We start from the raw sequence: 19,615 nt of genomic DNA on the forward strand, positions 1-19,615 counted from the left end.
AAACTGCATGCATACCTGAACACTGGTTAATGAAAGTTGTGAAACCTTAATTGAAAGAAAAAGGTAAAATATTCTTCAAATAATATTGTTGCCACAGAAAAGTTTATTCGGATATCAGCTGAAAGCTAGTTTTTCTTATGATCCTGGCAGACAACTAAAAATTATTAACCTCAGCATTTTTCTTGTGTCACATGTTGATAAAATCATACTTTTCAGCAAGATGAAACTTTTGAATGTGAGCAGTTACCAGCTTTGCTTAGTGGAGTGAACTACTTCACTGTGAGCCACAATTAAGCTCTTTTGTTCTGTTCCTTTTGCTGTGAAGTCAGTAGTCCAACAACTGGGATTCTGTTCATTGCATTGCATGTGCGTGCTCAGTCTGGAGTAAGCGCTAGCAGATGATGGGAAGCCAAACCTGGACCATGCTTGATTGCGAAAAGAGGCTTGGCACTGGTTAGCTGATAACTTTGCCAGTTTTAGATGTCATCTCAAGAAAATGCATGTTTCAGTTTGAACGGTGTATTTCAGCATTGTTGAAGACTCTTATTTTCATTGCTGGCTCAGAGGAGGCTGCTGGGGTTGTATATTGTTTTTCTTTCTGCAATCTAACAGCAGTGTTTCTTATATGCTTCCTTTTTATATAATTTTGGATCTGGAAATACATAATTCTTGGTGACAGTAGTAGTAAGAAGGAATTTGTGACTTATTTTTTGTCAGGGCTAACTCATTTATCTCATTTTAGCTATTAAACTCTCACAGTGTACTATGCAGAAGAGCACACAGACAGTAAGCTTTGTACAGTCCTGAGCGGCGTATCAGAGAATAGCCATTTTGTTGGGAAAAATGGTTTTTATTCTTTAGACTAGAGTGGGCTTCATATCAGTTTGTGTGGTTTTGGTATGCTTCAAGCCATCCATGTCAAGCATCAGCAGAAATCTTCCTAAATGATAAATAACTATGTAACTGTTACAACATATATCCCTTGTGTGCATATATATATTTTTAAAGCAGAATATTTCAAGATTATCAAAATAAGTAATAAAGTGCTTACAGTGATGTAGCTATGCAAAGTTTTCTGCTTTAAATGCAAACAGACAGGAGCTGATATTGTTATATCAACATTAAAAAGTTATAGATACGTAATTTGCAGAAGCTATTTTAAATGTTTTTTGCACATGTAACAGATGAGAGCAAAGCTTTGTTTTAACTATCCCTGCTGCCCTAGCTAATTGTGCTGGTTTGGGTGGGCTGCATTTAATTTTCCTCATAGTAGCTAGTATGGGACTAGGTTTTGGTTTTGTGCTGAAAAAAGTGTTTCCAGCCCAAACCAGCACAGTAATGCTGCCTAAGCTTTGGAGCAGGTAGCATAGAGCAGAATGTGGATGCCTGTTAAGGCTAGGACTGGCATTAAACTGTGTTTTGCTGGGCGTACTGCCGTTTCATAGGAGAAGTCTTCTTTGTAGCTCCAACGTAGATGAGTCTCTTCCAGATCACTGAACCACCCATAGTAACCAGTAATCATCTGGAAATCCTGAGGATGAACAGGAGTCGATCAGCTGTGTGATATACTCGGCACTTCTGAGAAGTGGTGGATCAACAGTGTATGTGCTGAATCAGGGGTGTGCTGTTGGCAATAAAAAGCTGGAAGCTGGGGCTTCCCCACCTCGTGAGCAACATCTACCTCATTTGCATGTGTGCAAAAGACTCTTAATATGGGTATGTATGGCATTAAGTTCACTGTACAACATGTATGTTGTTGTACAACCCATATGTGTTGGTACAATTTGTTCCCATGTTGTACTTGGGAAAGAGAAGTGCTTGTTTGGCCGCAGTGTGATACATAAGATATACTTCTGGCCACCTTCTTTCCCAGTGTATCTCAAGTGTATAGAGCTGCCTGCCTTCTGGGCAAATAATTCCAGCAGAAGTGAGCTCTTCTTGGTCGCTGTCCTTCCCAGGACCTCTGGGGAAAGTACATCATCCTGTAAAGGGTCATAGGAGAAGGTCCTGTAAGAAGCTTATGTTGCATGATGAAAGTGAGGACAAGCTATGGACTGCATGGTTGCACTGGCAACTAACAAGTGGTGTGTCAAATACGGCTTGAGGGCTCCCACACTGCACACTTGACCTGTGCCTAAGTGGTAAATCCGGCTTATTGAGGCTGTAGCACACTTCCTGCGTTCGTGCAGATGCGCCTGCAGCTTGAGTATGGGTCAGTGTTAAGGGCTCCTAGGCAGAGTTATGATAACCCTTGCTAATGGTAGTTTATTTTTCAGTTGTTTTGACAGCTGCTTCTTTTGATACTGTTGGATAACACTAATGGCTTCTGGCTTTTAAGGTGTTGCTGTGAACTGTAGGTGGTCAAAAGAGGTATAATAATTATGTTTTTGTATTTAGCTTATCCCCATCTCAGTTGCTGCAAGCTGCTTTTCATAGATATTCGTTTCCATCTACAGCATCTGTGCTTTTGCTCTCCACAGGTAATTTGATGCATGCTGTCAGCCCAATGTAGGTGTTTCATTTTGCCTTCCTGCTGTTTCTGTGTCATTTCCCATAATGTACATGTTCTACAGAAACTCCATTTAAAAAAATTGCTTTCTGCTGTCCCTTTTTGCAGAAATGATGTTCCTTGAAGGCTGCATATCTTTTGTAGATCTTTAAATACAAGTCAGCTGTAGCAGTGAGAAAACTACAGTAACTTCTGACACATACTTGGATTTCTTCAGGTACTCAGCGAGGCTCTAGATGCTTGCTTTATTCAGTGGCAGGTAGATGATTGTGAACAATTTTTAGGATTGCTTTCTGATAAAATAGGTGCGTGGATACTTTGGCATATATTTCAGTCTCTGCAGGCTTTGCATGTTTATGTTCACATAGTTCAAAGTGTCTTACATTATCATCGCAAAGTAAGATTTGAAAAGCAGAGCCTCACAGAGGTTCACATCAGCTTCACAAGGATAAATGCGAGCACCAGAACCAAGACGATAAGCAGAAAATTGAGCAGGAGGTTGACACCTCTGTTGTTAGCAAGATCCATGATGTGCATCAGTCTGCCCTCTTGTGCTTGCTGCAGACTCTTGATGGTAGATTTGGGTTGTTCCTGCAGTAGTAAGCAGTGTAGAATCACATGAATTTCATTGTGTGCTCGGCTGTTTGCCTGGTTTTAGTTTCCACCACTTAAGAAAAAAAAGTTTACAATAACTATTGCCCTCCCCCCATCCCCCAACCAAGGAATGTGGATGCTCCTTCAAGCCTTATTTTCCAAATACCTTAAAAATAAAAGAAAAATAAAGTTAATGATAGCTTTCATCTTTTCAGGCCCATGTGATTTTCAAAAGAATGGCTATTCTCAACACTTACTTGTTTCAGCAACAGACTGTTGAAAATTTACTTCTGAAAGATCTTTGTAGGTGCAAAACCTGCCCAACCTTCTCATCTGTGCAAAATGTCCCGCTTTAAATAGGAGTATTTCCTACCCTTCTAGGCTTTGGCATCGTGCAGTGCAGTACGTAATATTTTGCCAGCAGTGTGCTGTGTAGGATTAATTGCAGTTTTGCAAATGCCTTATTAAGAATCTAGATTGGGCTGGCAGAGGATGCATCCTTAGTGCTTTTAATAGCACATACGCAATAGCTTATTTTAAGATAGTATTAATAACTTAGCAATTGTGTTTTATATATAGAAAAAGTAGATATAAATGAAAGCAACAAATAGGACCACTCAGCCCTAACAGTGAAATGTTGCCAAAAGTTCCGTTTAAATAACCAGCTGAGGTTTTAGGAAAGATCACAAGAGGGCAGTGTTTTATAGTTTTATATTTTATTAAAAAGAATTGAACTTCTGGTATTCTTTTTTCTTACAATACAATGGGCTTATAAAGCAATCTGTTTGACTAAACTAACTGTCAGATATTACAGTAAGTCTAGGGTCTGTTTTAAGTAATTTGAATCACCAGGGTTCTTGCTGAGATGAGCAGCAGGTTTGAAGGAATCCTTATTTATAAACTGCTCTGGTTTTAATCCTTGCAATGAACAAGAGGTTTTGCCTATCTCCTTCCGCAACCAAAACAGATTCTCTCCTCCCTATCTTTAACATCTAGGCCAAAATTAAAAGGACTACATTTGTGGTTAAATAAAAGATATCTGTGGATCTTGTAAGACTTCACAAATACTTTCTAATTGTATTCTGACAGGCGCTGTTTATTAACAGCCATACAAATTCAGGCATCTGGCCTGTAATCTATACTATACTAGTATGCATCCAGATATGAACAAGAATACTCCCTAAATGAATGCATTTGTTACTCTGCTCTAATTTTGGCAGAGAGGATATAGGTAAAGTACGTTTAGGCATGAGGGTGTGTCTGACATGATTATTGCTCTGTGTGCAGTTGTAGCAAAACTTGCATAAAAGATCTTTGTGCCAAGGGGGTCGGCAAACATTTTGTGCATGTTTTGTGAATAATTTTGTTTAAGCCTGTTTTACACTTGTCTTTCCACTGAGTGGTTCGATTCTGTTGCTCGGAAGGGTAGTTGTTGCTAACTTGCTGCAGAAAAGTTAGTAATGCAAGTACGTGCTGCCCTCTATAGTGCCTCACTCTGGCTAGTCTTGATTAGAGCAAAATTTCAATGCTGAAATGGCTCATGTCTTCACCTAGAGAAAGATGAGTAGCTGTAGCAGTTTTTGCTGAAGAGCTGGCTGAGGAGACACATCTTTATAAGCAGCATATTCTTGTTCCTGATTCAGCTCTTTTCCAGTGTAAAATTGCCACTGACGTTTGTCATTTGTGGGGTTTTTTTTGAGGAAGAGTAATAGCAGATTGTTGCCTGTTTGGCTGTCTTTATTTATAATCCTTATGTAAGATGAATTTAGCCTTGGGTAGCGTGGAACAGAGAATTGAAAACTTAATCCAAACTACATGCTGTGTTTGGAATTTTTATTACAGCTCATAAAAGTAGTGAACATTTTCATTACACTTTCATAAAACTCATTAGGCTCTCATGTGCACTAGTTACTATGAATTATGTGTAAGTGATCTGGACATTGCAAAATAGGCAAGATTACTGTTGAAAACCAAAACAGAATAAATAGAAGTATCAAGAATTAGAAAGCTGGGTGATGATTTGCTCTTTTTCACTTAACTTTAATAAGTAGATGTTAGAATGCTTCTAAACGGAATTGTATTTAAGCATCTTATTTTATACATTACCATATTTTCAAGCAGTCACTTTAATAAATAAAACTACAGTAGATGTTGGTTTTAACACCCATATAAGTATACAAAGAAGACTGTACTATATACAAAAGGTTTTACGCTTGTAATCTCTGGCTTCAGTTGAAGAGACACAGAGGATGGTAGTGAGGATGGTAGCAAATTTTATGATCAGCAGAATCCTAAGACAGTAATGAACTATACAGTATATGCAATTTATCTGCATTGTTGTAGAATAATAGTAGGGCTTCCAGTTTATTTATACTTCAGTTTTCTTCTTAGTTGTTAATTGTTGTTTTGGTTTGGTTTGTTTTTGGTTTTTTTTTTAATAAATAATGGCTTTTCAGCTACCTATGAGGAAACTGGTGGGTTGTTTATGAGAGAGGAATGGGGCTTTTATTTCCTTAGTAATGCTTTACTTTGATTTTTATGCATTACTGGCTTATGAAACCAGTAATCCCAGTGTGTCCTCGGAATGTATGTACTGATATTCTACTCTTTAACACCTTTTTCTCCAAGAAACTTGCAGTACTGTAGAACTATTGTCTATTTCCAATTGAGTTTCTTGAAACACCTCCACACCAAACTAAAACTGGAAGCCCTATCCATCACAAAAACACAGATGTAAAAAGAGAAGAAAGTAGCTTTATATTTTTTCTATTCCCTCCCAGTCCCAAAGTGAACTATTTGTGGCTTTTCATAAGAAGAAGAATTAATAGGGAAAGTGTGCTTACTAAAATCTCATGCATTTGTGAGAGTGGTCAGAATGCATGAAAAGGAAATTAAGATTATTTTGACAGTTTGAATCAACAACAGTCATATACTAACTTGCAAGTGGGGATGTGTGTTGCCAATCTCATCAGCGCTTGCCCTAATCCTCTTAGAGTAGCTAACTAATTTCCTCTAGAGATTAACCTCATTTCAGAAGTCTGGTTTTTCAACATTCTGTTTGCCGAAGAGGAAGTGCGTTACCACTGGACTTAGTCGCATTCCATCGAAGACAAAGGTTTTTTCCAAAGATTTCTTCCCTTCCTGCTTAGGTGTTCAGCACCAACCTCCACTCATGGAATATTAAGTCTTAAAGGCAGAATACAGGATTAAGATAAACTTGTTTTGATTTCTGTATTCGTCAATAGGGTTGCTTACATAGAATGGTATAGAAAGATACCTGTTTAAAAATGGATTTCTATTTGACCTCTGTCTTCCTTGAGCTTTCTTTATTTCTTTAAAATAGTATAAAGTTTCTAGGAATTTAGCTTAATACCAGCAACATATAGGAGGGTTACAAGTCTACTGCCCAGTCTTGGTACTGAAAACTGCTGGAGTAGAAACTTCATCTTTTATGGGTATAGACTGTGGTTTATATGTTGAAAATATACTCCTGCAATGCTTTCCCTCCTGTGCGTAACTTTATAATTTATATTGATGATTTGTTTTAGGAAAGTACTTGCCTTTTTTCCCCAACAAGCATTTGCAGTTGTAGGTGGTGGTGGTACTTGTACAATGCACTTCAACACAGCAGTAAGGGTGACCTAGACCTTCCTCATTACCACATCAGATATAAGCCACCTCGTGTGACACTGGCAAATACCAAGTTCTCTGTAGCTTCAAGGTAAGGAAACTGTAAATTACGGCAGGCCATAATAAAGGTGTCTGAAGCCAAATATTAAAAATTCTGAGAATTATTTCTGGGTTATGCCAACTGTCATGTCAGTTAAATGACTATAGAAAATTGTATCTTTGATACCAGTGTGGAAGTCTCAATTTTTTCTGCAAAAGACAGTGAAAAAACTTTTCCGATGTCACTTCTGTAAGGAGGTATCTAGTGAAAAATACTGTAAATGAAGATGCCTTTTTTTTTTCTCTCCTTCTTTCACAAATCCAGGGGTGTGTGTATGTGTGTGTGTGTGTGTGTGTGTGTATATATACACACACACAACTGTGTGTATAAAAGATCCTTTAAATAGGGAGAAAAGCATATGAAATGGGATTTTATTTCAGAGTTAGAAGAGATTTTTGGTTTATTTTCATATTCCTGTAAAAAAACTCTAAACCAATTTGAATGCCTTCAGTTGATAATGCAGAGATGCAGCATCTTGGAATAAGCAGAGCAGAAGCTTCCCTAGGATGCATTGAGGGCTGTGTGCCTGTAAATGTTTTTTGGGCAGACATGGGTCAAATTTGGAACTCAACCAAGGGCTTACGGACTTTCAGAGAACCCTAAAAACACTCTGCCCCCCACAAAAGTGAAGTTGCCATTTGTGTGACGTAGCTAAAACATTGAGGAACTTACCAACTCCATGAAGAGCAGGTACTTTACCCCAGTCAGAAAAGACATCTCTTGATTGAGACATAAATTAGGTCATGCACAGCTTTGTAACAACAGGCTCTAAACACTGTTCTGTACAGAAGTAGTGTGTTTTTAATACATGTAGCAGGTAGTAAGAGATAGTGCAATGGTTGGCATACAGCTCTAGTCCAAGTGCTAGCCCCCCTCAGGAGGGGATCCTTGCATTGGGAGTTGCAGTGTAGGTCTCTTCCCTCTGGGGGTGACTCTCCTAGAGGACAGTGCAGAGAAGTGCTGGAACTTCAGAGGAGCATCACAATGATACAGATCAGCAAGAGGCAAATTAAAATCAGGCAGAAATTCACAAAGAGCTCTTGGAGCCTTTGGCGTGCTTGTGGGTTCACCTCAATAGTTGAGGCTCTCCTCAGAGCAGAGCGGGTTAAGTATTGGACCTTCTCCATGGCAACAAGAAAGCAGAGGGCACAAATCAGAGGTTTTAAGAGAGCAGGAAAGAAGAGAAGTTGTCAGGAACAGTGCAAAGTGCCTATTATCTTCTCTTTTTGTTTTAGACAGCCTTTGTGGAGCTGGGAAAGCAGGAAAGTGAAGAGTTAGAAATGCAGAAGTGTTTTGATCGGTGCAAACAGAGATTCTTTTAAAGTTCTAAAAAGCCCGAAATTAATAGATTGCCTTTATCATGTTTCTAGTTTGAAACAGGACTTTTATAATTTTATTTTTCAAGTTTAGGTCTGTGCTGTATTGTCCTCCTTCTCCTGAAGGCTATGGAGCACCTGCTTCTTAACCGTGGTAGGGAATTGTAAAATGGAAATTGTGGATATGTAGGTTTTATCCACATCATTGCTATAGGTCTAATCTTTTTGTCCTTTACAGTTTGTAAAAAGGCCATGGCTGGTTTCCCTCCCACCTCCACTATATCCGTTCAAGCACAGGTGAAGGCCTGATGACATGAGTCACAGACCTTTCAGCTAGGAGATCTGGATATCACTGCTGGCTGTTACTGACCTGGGCAGATAATCTGATTTACCAGTACCTTATTTTGGAAGGGGGGGGGGAGGTGCGAAGGGGAGGGAAATCTTGCTGAAGCATTTCCATTCCAAGTAAAAATTCTTTGTGGGGTATAATTAAAAGCTAATGCATCACTTTTATAGGGAATTTTAGTAATACATTTCTCAACAGACAAAACAGAGTAAGGACTAATGTGGTTTTCTGTAACACACATCCAGGACAATGTGTTACTAAATGCAGGTGCAAAGGCAGAGCACTGCCATGAGGAGCAAAATATAACATGTATATAACTTTGTCTCTGAAGTGTTTTATTTCAAGTATATTTTAAATGCAGATGGAAGCACAGGGTGTCAGTTATCTTGAAATTCCCAAAGAGTAGTTGCAGTGTAAAACCCTCCTATATGAACTTTCCATGGCAAGAGGCTGGCTTGGATGTATGCATGCTTAGCTCATAGTAAGGTGGAATCTGTAGGTGCTGTCGCAATTGTGAAACCTTGGTTTTCAAGATGATGTTGATACATGCATCTCTCAAACTTTCCTCCTAAAGCTGCACTTGCTCCTAAATGTTTTATGAATTTATATTATGATCATCTCTTTCTCAGAAGGCCTTTCCTTGTCAGATATCTGCTGCCCAAATTACATGATAATCCTGACTGAATCAGAGATACTTTGATGTCCACGAATTTGTCTTTACATGTGGCTAAAATGGAAAAACCTTAAAATGAAACAGAAGTGTCTTTCAGGCTCTTCTCTTTTAATTCCTCCATGTCGGGCTGTAGAGCCAAGTAGTACTGTATGAGCACAATACATGTGCTGCCAGTGCCAGTGTTGGTATTTAAAAAGAGGCTTTCAAAGGAAACCAGATTACACATGGATATTTTAATACCTTTAGAGGATTCCATATGATGACATCTCCTCCTAAAATTGACCTTCAGATTTTGTTATGATGTTTTGAGCTATAGTTGATCTTAACTTTATTGCGAATAAGACGCACACCAGGAACTTCTTTCGTAGTGACTATAATTTTTCAGCTTTGTTTGACTGTAAGCTGTGCCTGGTTTTGTCTATTTAAGCAGTTAAAGTGCTTGCCAAGTGTATTCTGCTTAGCTTTTTGCTTGTCACTGTCTACCCCAAGCGCAGTAAAGCAAGACATGCACAGGAATTCTCAAGCGACTTGGCTGGAGGCACATTTGTTCTCCCAGCCCAGTACAGGCAGGGGTACATTAGGCTGTTTATCTTCTTCTAGACAAGGCATCGTAGGTGAACTGCTAATGCGTTTACACTAGTATAGAAAAGTTTGTGTAACCAGCTTGTGTGACAGACGCTGCACAGAGAACAGTATTTCCTGCGGATGACTTCAACACAACTTGTTATGTCATTTTTTTAATGCAGGGTGTATGCAACCTGTGGTCTTTGGCTGTGTGTGACCTGCTACAGAAACATATCTGTCTTCTTCCTGGCTTCTTCGGGCCCTTGTAAGGATTGGAACAGCATAAGTTTTTGCCAGCATGTATGCACAATAAGTCCATTTCTGTGTGCTGCATTAGATTTAACTGCACATGTGCTGGCACCTGCACTGCTGTGTTGCTGCATGTTTCACTTGGATGGCTCAAGCGGGAAGGACCTGGGTCTCTGAAGTGCTTCTGTAAAAAGCAATACTAGTCGGTTGGGCGTTGCAGATGCAAGGCCAGCACAGGTGAGGAGAGATGATGAGATCTCTCTGAGAGGGGAAAAACCCACTCTTCCCTTTAGAATGGGTGAGGGATGTTGCTGAGGGAGCAGTCAGTAGGTCAGAAGGCTCAAGTGAGCTGAGCCGGCATTACCTGTTTGGTCATACATGACCAGAGAGGTGATACAAAAGGATCTGGAAGAAAGCTAGCCTAAGTTAAAATATATACCTTTTACAGCTAGAAAATGGTGTGGAGAAGGGATGAGGAAAGGTCAAAATAGAGTAAGTTGGTTTTCTTGATTTAAAAGCTCATGTGGTTTTGGAAATTTTTGGAACACCTACATGTTGTTTTACCTAGTAAGCCTGTCTGTGGGATTTGTTTTCTCATAAGCAAAGGAAGCAAATTCTGTGTCTGTATTTCAAAAAGCTTGTCTTTACAAGTACATGGCTTCAACTAATAAACACATACCTTGCTTGTTAATCCTCCATGGCGCTGTCACCCACCTAAAGTGTGCATAAAGAGAAACAGATTCAGTAACACAGCTGCATATGGGTGGCTACCAAGGTCAGAATGGACAGTCTGAAAAATAATTACGCTGAAATAAAGGCTGATCATTGCCACAAATAGTAGCTGTTCTCCCTTGTTTAGTCCCCTGACTGTGTTTTATGTCAGTGTTAGGAGGTATTACGCATGCACCATTTCTTGAAAGTGCAACAAAAGGGCAAACTATATTTGACCTTTTCTTAAAGTTGTGTTGCTCATGTGTGCCAAGATCGAGTATTGCACAAGAGAAACTGCTGGCTGCATTGCTATGCAGCTGTGTGTTCAATCCACTGTTGTTAGTGTACGTGAAAGGCTTGTCTTATGCACAGTGCAAATCTGCAGGTAAAGTCATGGGGCTGATACTGTCAGTTTCCATGTACGGGCTCCCCTACACCTGGTGCCCTAGAATGAGTCACAGACCACAATTGTTGTGTCCTCCTTCCCTGACATGTGACTGTTTCCCTGATTTGTATTAGGTTATTTTTATCTTTGTTCCTGGATGTCCTTCACAACGCGAGGAGCTATGTGACCAGAGAGAAGACTGTGGGCCACCCTCGTTCCTAGTGCAACTACGTTGACTCCATTGAAAGTCACACAGGATAAATTTGTCTCCTTTGGAAATGCCACAGCAATTTGGGACACAGATTGTTTCCTGTCATATGTTTACTAAATGCAGCAGTGATATCAGTGGAATGGAAGAGGTTTGACACACTTGATTTGTTGCTGTTCCATATAACCAAGTGAAGCCCTGAAAGGGCATTGTTAAAAAGTAATATTGTGTAACAGTCTATCACATAGATTTTAAAATGAGATGACCCAAACTCCAGTAATTCAATTTCATCCATTGAAAATAAATGTATTAATAACCATAAATGCAGGGATGCAAAACATACCATCAAGTTATGTGATCATTGGTTGTGTTTAGAACTGTTACCAAAAATTACCTGGCCTAAGAAATTCCTATAGGAATTTGTGAGCAGTGTGATACTCCTAGATAGGAAGGGCATCTTCTGCATGTTCAGAGGAAGTAAGTTTAAAGGTTTGCATGTATAGTGCCAAACAAAGAAGAACCCTGCATGCAGGACTAAATGCTATAAGTTGAGTTGAACCTGAAGCCCCTTGTCACCATTGTCTGTGGACTGTGTGGCCCCCAGAGAAGACATTGCAGAGTTTTAAATCTCTGCCTGGCACAGCATCTGCAGTTGATGTGTAGGCATCACTGGCTGTCCTGTGTTAGTGTATGTATCTTATTCCAAGTTGCATTGCTTTATTTTGAACCCTGCTGTAAAATACCTCATCATTGGCACTGTGGAGTCACTGTGGTTGAGACCTTCTGGTCTGAAAAGTCTCTGGTTTTTTTTGGGTGAGGAAGATGGGAGGTGAGAAAAGAGTGAAGCAGGAAGCAGTGTGAATTAACTTAGACCTCTAGAGGGTCTCACTACTGTCACTTCAATAAGTGAAAGTTTCCAATGACAAAACAGAAGTTGCTTACAGGTTTTCAAGTACTGAAGTGATTTATAAAGGTATATCATCATTTTTTACTTTTGGTTTTTTTTTTTTACAAAAAAACCCCAAGAAGCATGGAGGTGACTTGCTAGGATTTACCCCGGCAGCTGGATTTTGTGTTTGCCTGTGCTAGCGGTGCAGAATTCTGTTGCTTACTCTGATGCTAGGCTGAGAGTTGCCCTAGGCAGTTGTGTCAGTGAAGTAGGGTATTGAGGATATTAGCCAATTCAGCAGTTGCTGGGATGGGTGAGGGCAAGAGTGCAGACAACGGTGCAGGAGAGGACGGGTTGAGGGAGGAGGATATAAAAAGATGAGCAGAGGAAGAGTGTGGGAGTGTGGAAAAAACCCAAGTGCAAGGGGAAGGAGAAAACTGCAGCTGGAGTACATTAAGTCATTGAAGAGAGTTAGTGTCTTGTGGCGTGTAACGTCATTTTCTCAGTCACCTGCAGAAGGCACTTCCTTGGGATGGGGGAAGAAGCAACAATTCATCCCAGAGTTTGGCAGGTGGCTGATGGCATTTTTTCCTTCATTTTACCTTTTGTTTTAAAGTCTGTTTTGCACTGAAGTGTCAATACTTTTCAAGTGTTTGGGAGAGGACAAGGGAAGGCTCACACTTTAAGTTGTTTTTCTCTTCCCTATCTTATTAATTCGGTACTCTTACAATCTTCCTTTTGACTAGCTTTGATGTTCTCAGTGTCCTAGAAATAAGATCACCAGTAAGAACCTTTATGTGTATTTCAAGTCCATGAGAATGTGACAGGTGTAGATACCAAGAAATTACACCGATGAATAGTTGAACACTCCAGGCTTGGTATCATGGTTTTTGGAAGTTATCCACATACCTCGTGGCTAACTGGGGCTTCTATCTCTGTGCTGGTTCGTTAGAGTAGCCTGGGAGCTAATGCTTTGGGCTAGTTTTCAGCTGGGTTAAATTCCCTGCAACTGCTGCAGGACCATGCAGTGGGATCTTGAGCAGGTGCTTCAGCCTCCATACTCATTAGTTCCCCTCATCAAAATAAGACGTTAAATAACCATATCTTTTTCCCATCTGTTGGTATCATTTGGCTTTTATATAGTAACTTTCTTTTATGAAATTAACTCCTTCCATCTCTAGATGCACCAAGTACCAAACAGCTTGTTGTTAGCGAATGTAACGTTACTTTCCTGTAGGGCTTTTTTGTTTCAGTTGGGGTGCTTTTCTATTCCTAAATCAAATTATTCTTAAAGCAAATAAAAAGCTGCTTTTGTAGCTGTGTAGGTGTATCCCATTTTTCTTTGCTCATGGTCTGAAAAAAACCCAGTGAAAATCATCTTCATGCTATCTGATTACAACCTGATTTTAGTGAGTTTCATATTGTCCAATGAAGACACTATATTCCTAACCTTTTCTGAGGATGAGAAATAAATGCAACTTTTAAAAATAGAAGTGTGGTCTATACGTAAATCCAAATCTCTCTAAATGCGAATAACAATAGTTGACAAATGAGTGGCAAAAAAAAAAGGCAGAAAATTGTTATTTACTGTAAACTAAATGCGATATTTCACATCTGATTTGTAATACCACCTGCTATGTAGCACATGCTTCTGTCAGGACTGTTGGCTGTTGTTACTCAGCGTTTGGATTCTTGTGATATGGGATGTTATCAGTGTGAAATTTTTAGGTTTAACTTAACAGCTGAGCCATACTGTCATCTTCTTTAAATTACCTAACTCTGTGGCAGAATAGAATTCAAATGAACAGGCGTCTAACCTGCTGCAGCTATGGATGCAGTCCAGTAAACGGCTGCCTGCAGCAGGCAAGTTTCTGTATGTTCAATCTGTGTGTCTATGCATAAACTCTGTATTTTTAAAGATGTGTATGCAGTGTTTGTGTTAGGAGAGAAAGATGCTTTGTGGGGCAGAATAACCCCTCTCTTCATTGGAAAATACATTTTATGTAACGTTAGCCCTGAAAAGAATCTGTCTGTCAGAATCTTCTTGCTCATTGTAGGCATTGGTTTGAAGGCACTGGGAGCTCTGAAGTGGTGCCTCTGACTACTGGAAACAGCTTCTAGAGAACTTGATGACAGATTGTTTGCCTTAGAAGTAACAGGGTGTCCAGAACTTCCAGTACTTGTCTGTTCAAAACTGGCACAAGGCTGCTGAGTACAAACCCAAGCACCTGCATGTATTTTTGCCTGATGCCTACCAGTCAGTAGTAGGAAACAGAATTAGGTGTGTCTATTCAGTAACAGGGAAGACATGCTTCACAAAATCAAGGTGTATATAAAATCTGCTTTTTCTAAAACCAGAACCTTAAGTGGACATAACTAGTACGGTGTGCATTGATAGAAAGGGGGAACATGATTGTAAGGAGGAGATATTCCTTGAAAACCTACATATTCATGAATCATAATCCTTTTAAAAATATCTGTATATCTAACTGTTCAAATGTTCTTTATGTGACATGTTTCTGTTTGAGATGCACTCTGCAGTGATATTAAAGCTGGCTTGTATTTTGTTGTACAATGTGTACACGCTTCCCTTAGTTGAAAATAAATGGATTACTTTCTGCATTTGAAATTCAGTTCATGTTACAAACATTAGATAAATTGTTTATCTGTTATTAGAAGCATTCTGTGACAAGTTTGGCAGTTATAATGACCAGCAAGAGAAAATAAACGTTTAAAAACATTCACAGCAAAAATGTTGTATGAATCCTGTAGCTTGAACTGCTATTTGAGTAACATGACATAATTTCAGTTCTGGTACTGCTAGACACTGTTGACATTTTTAAATTAAGGGCACTTTTCCATCATACAGCAAAAAAAGTTTGCTCTCTCAACGTGTTAGATCAGAAAAATGTTTTTACGCATTAAATGTGGTGAAAGAGCTTTACCTTTGCTGGGCTGTGGTTAGGCAGCTTTGGGGAAACAGAAGTGTTTCAATAAAACTTTAAGTGAGTTACTGTCTTTGTGGATTAGTATTTAAAAACAATAAATAAATTAAAGAAAAAAAAACCAAACCAAAACCACCCAAACCAACAAAAAGGAAAGAAAAAGAAAACAAACAAAAAAAAAAACCCCACAACCCCTAAACCCAAATCACCAAAAAAAAACCAAAAGAGAAACAACCCCAAACCACACAATGCAAAACCCAAAACTTAGTTAAGTTAAAAGGAGAGAGAAAGGTCTGAGGAACATGTTCAAAGCTTTTCACCTGCTGGTGTAATGCTACCCGTGTGAATCATCTACCCAAGGAACGCTGGTGTCCCACAAGCATGTAGAAAAATCTCAGTTGCCTTTATTGTTGCTAAAATACGTCCCCACAGCATTATAGTTTTGACTCAGAGCTGCAGTGCCCACATTTCCATATTTTTGATAACCAATTATAACCAGCTGTTAAGTAGAGGCATTTTTGTAGAAAAGTACAGCTACAGTGCCTTGCTGCAAGAATGAAAAGCATAAAAGAAGAGAGGTTCCTTACCTCTAGTGTGACTGCTAGTGAAGCAAGAGGAAACTGTTCCAGGCTCTGGGAAGTGTCTGCAGATCTCTGGCAACTTGTCCGAGTCTGTGACCAAGTTGTGGGAACAATTGAAGTAGGCTGAGGGGAAAAAATAACAAAAGTTTCAGAGGCAGGACTCTCGGTGTCATTCAGCAGCTCACAAGTTGTGATTGGTCCTGTTTCTGCCTTCTGGCAGAGGCAGTTGCTCTTCTAAAACTTGTTCACAGCAATGATGTATTAAACATGGGCAGTATCTTCCCTGTTGCGGAGGGAGCTGTGTGCCAGGGAGACCACCTGCTCAGCCACAGAGTGAAGGAATCTGGGAAGTGGCATGATTCAGTGGGGTAGTGAAGGGAGCTGCTTGCTCACACCCTGCCTTTTCTTAAACAAGAACTTAAATGGGAATTTTTTCCGGGAGCTCTTTTGGATATGTTACTTTTGCTACAGCAGTGTTTTTTCATCATGAAAAACAATCTCTAGTGTAGGTGATCACATTTCACATGGTTTTTTTGACTTGGAATGATTTCCTTTTGTACAAGGGGTTTCTTAAACTACGTTTCCAGTATATATAGTTCTGATAATTCTATTACACAGCTGGTATTCAGTTTAGTGTATAATGTGCATTTTCCAATATCATCTTCTCACAGTACTTGAACTGAAATAATTCTGTGTTTCAAGTCTCTTCCAACCTTTCAGTTAATCTGTGGGTTGGAGGATTTTTTTTTATGCAAATAATTTGTGATAAATTACAGAGATAAACTTATCATTCCTATATAACTTGAAGTATTTACTTTTCCTTTAAAACACACACCTACTCTTCCCTTTTACTCCCCCCTGCCTCCCCTCCTGGTGTTTTTTTTTTTGTGGCTGGAAACTCTCCAAGTGATTTTTTGAGAACCTGTTCTGTTTGTTTGGCTGGGAGCAGCAGTTGGATACTACTTCGCAGGTTATCTTACGTATGTTATCCTGTGTTGAGAAATGATAAATGAGACCATAGTGCGTATATGGGGTAGGTTTTGCGCATCCAGGAAGTAGAGGATTTACTGCATGTGAAAGGACTGAACCGTTGAGTGTGCAAGCATCCAGCATAAGGCTTTGCATGTGGAGGCAGCTGACTGCATTTGCCTCTTCCTCATTGGGAAATTGCAGGCAAAAAGACAGGCGCTCAGCATAACTCCAAACACTTACAGATCTACTTTTGACAATAATTGTTTAGCACAGATTAGTGCTTGGCTTTGAGCAGGAAACCAGACATGGTGGCTGCTCTTTTTTTTTTGGTTTTTTTGTTAATGTATTGGGGTTTGGGTTTGGCAAGCCTTGCTGTGATACATGCTGCAAACCAGAGACAAAAAGACCTTAGATGTGATGTACCACCTTGTTTCAAATTGAGCTCTATTTTTATTTTTGTAAATAAGATTTAGCTCTTCAGCAAAATTGATTGTAACAGAGTTGAAGTTAGCAGCTCAGTTTGAATATAATAAATCTGCCTGCTTTCTGTTATCCTTTAATATCAAACGCAGAAATACAGGGTCACATATTTCAGTTGAAAGTTAATTGAATATCTCCACAGTGAGGAGTGATAGTTCTTTACCAGCGCAAAAGGTTTCATAACTTACTTATAATGGCATTATTAACATTATAAATCTCTCACAGTCAAGCAAGCTGTATTTGGGCTTTTTATGAGGGAAGCTTCATGTTTTTATTGCATGCTGTCATCCGGCAGAAGTGCTGCTATCATGGCATTGTTTGCTTTTTTAAAGATGTAATATGAAACTTGGACTATTGAAATTCACTTCTGGACTTTGTTATTGAAGTCTAACACCCAGCACTGCAGTAGCTCTGGTGCCGGTTCCTCCCTTTTACCAAGTCACTGTAAAATGATCATGTTATTTAGTTACTCCACCCCAAATTATCGGCTTTTTTTGTTAGTGAATTGGACTGAAACATCATGTTGGAGCTTTTTAGAAACAAGAAGCCTTAAAAGAATGCTGGGTTTGCTTGTGACCTGCTGACACAGTCACAGCTTAGGCGTCTTTTTAAAGAATGATACTTAAATGTGCAAGGTAAGGCATTGATAAAAATAGCACTATCTCATCAGAAATATGATACATGCCTTCTTTAAATGTCTGACTCCGGTAAGAAATTGTAAGATAGAAAATATATTCGTTAAATAACAGTAACATGTACAAGTTCAGACCACGTGGATGTTGTAGACCTTGTATTGATGATGTTTCTCTGGCAACACACTTGTTTGGGTACCCTCCCTGGAGAACAGTTCTCCAGTTTAGTATCACTCCCTCATGTAACTCATGGGGAGTTTGGTGGGATTCTGAGGCAGATGACAAGGTGTTGCTTATGGGACATGACAGTCTGACAGGTACAGACAGGATATACGAGCACATGTTGTATTGTCTGATTCACCCCTGCGTGAATGGGTCCAGACACCCATGTTTATCAGAAGGAAAACCTTTTTAAAAAGAGTCTCTGTTGGAGGTTCTGGTCTGCTTTATTTTGTTCTGGGAAACAAAAATGTGCAGCTGTTGCTTGCTTGACCTTAAATGGAGATGATCTGGGCTTTCTCCAGTGGGATTAGAAATCCGCCACCAGAGCATGTTTCTTCTCATAAATTTATTTAGAGATCTGGATGATATTTGGGGTAATGTCCAAAAAGAGGTGTGTTATACTGCAGCATACCAACTGCTTTATTTAAATAATAATAGTAAAAATTCTGTTCACGCTGGACTATGCTTGTCTTTCATATGCCAGTTTTTAAAATTCCAGCTGTAGACATTAGCCACCTGTATAACCTGCGTGGCGTTTGAGATGTCAGTATCTGCTCTGTTGATAATCCATGACTCTGCATAGAAATGAACCATAATCCAAGCGCAATTATAATGCACAAGTGAAAAAATTCAGCGGTAAGTCTGAGAAGTCAGGCTAGTGCATGGTTTCATGGTGCTGCTGCAGTTTTCTCTCATACTGCAGTGTGTTTCTACGATACCACACTGCTGAGGTTCTTGGGTTGCACGTTTGGTTTAAAAGTAACTAAAAACAAAGAGAAGGGAAAAGCGGGTGTTCTGACAGACGTGCACCGGTTTGTGTGTGTACATGGGACAGAATAGCAGATTTTGCTATTGAAGCTGAACACTAAAATGAGAATTTCCCCTTTTGTAACCAGAATTTTTCTGGCCTGATTCCGAGATGCTTCCTGCAGCAGGTGTAATTGCTTTTAGTCATCCAGGTATCAGCAAATGTGGCTTACAAGACACTTTTTGCTGATCTCTGCTATGGGAAAAGACCCAGCTAAAGTATCCTTCAGTTGCATTCGTGCTGCAGGTCTAACACAACCTAAAGGGAGATGGCAATTTTTTCTCCCTTCTAAAAGTACAGGAAAAGCAATATTTTCAGCTGCTGTCAACAGCATTCCACATTTACACCAGGTAAGGAGGTAGCCTAATCAATTCAGAGATAGTACACATTTTTTTTTAATGCCTTTGAGATTTTTCACTTGAATTTAATAGATATGACCCATATGCTTGTATGTTTTACCTGATGCCTCCTTTAATGATTGTTTTACTTCAGTGATTCTCATATCTGGAATCTCAATGTCTTTTGGATGCATGTGGATGAAGTTGCCTTTCTGAGGCTGAAGATTTTCCTCCTTGTATAGTGAGAGTTGAAGTCTCTGTTAGTGTTACAGGACACCGCTCTGCTGAGAAATCTAGGCTTTGCGTCATGTTATTCTCCTCTGGGATAAGAAGTATTTACTTTTCCTAAGCATTGGACAATCATTAAATTAGTTTGATCTTCACATTTTGTTCTTCATTATAAACAAGGTGAACTTACTTTTCGAAGCTGCCACTTGTGAAGCATACCGTTGCAAAGTGATTT

General features: G+C 39.4%; 2 protein-coding genes and 1 long non-coding RNA gene across 3 annotated transcripts in view; 1 reads left to right on the forward strand and 2 right to left on the reverse strand.

The window, feature by feature from the left end:
* The window catches only part of CEP85L (centrosomal protein 85 like), a 113,154-nt gene that overhangs the window by 47,753 nt on the left and 45,786 nt on the right, over nt 1–19,615 (forward strand). The window lies entirely within an intron of this gene.
* LOC115609549 lies at nt 84–15,846 on the reverse strand. The gene is made up of 3 exons (XR_003991895.1): nt 15,707–15,846; nt 10,661–10,695; nt 84–3,100 (listed from the first exon to the last, which is right to left on the reverse strand). It is a non-coding gene; the product is annotated as an uncharacterized LOC115609549 (long non-coding RNA).
* On the reverse strand, nt 7,457–8,555 carry PLN (phospholamban). Its single transcript, XM_030489909.1, has one exon. It carries the CDS (start codon nt 7,958–7,960, stop codon nt 7,802–7,804), a length of 159 nt encoding a protein of 52 aa, XP_030345769.1. The 5' UTR covers nt 7,961–8,555; the 3' UTR covers nt 7,457–7,801.

Source organism: Strigops habroptila, chromosome 6 (genome assembly GCF_004027225.2).
Source record: "Strigops habroptila isolate Jane chromosome 6, bStrHab1.2.pri, whole genome shotgun sequence".
Classification (NCBI taxonomy): domain Eukaryota; kingdom Metazoa; phylum Chordata; class Aves; order Psittaciformes; family Psittacidae; genus Strigops; species Strigops habroptila.

Excerpts from the sequence above, each read along its gene's own strand:
- PLN (XM_030489909.1), bottom strand. The coding sequence starts at position 7,960 with ATGGAGAAGGTCCAATACTTAACCCGCTCTGCTCTGAGGAGAGCCTCA.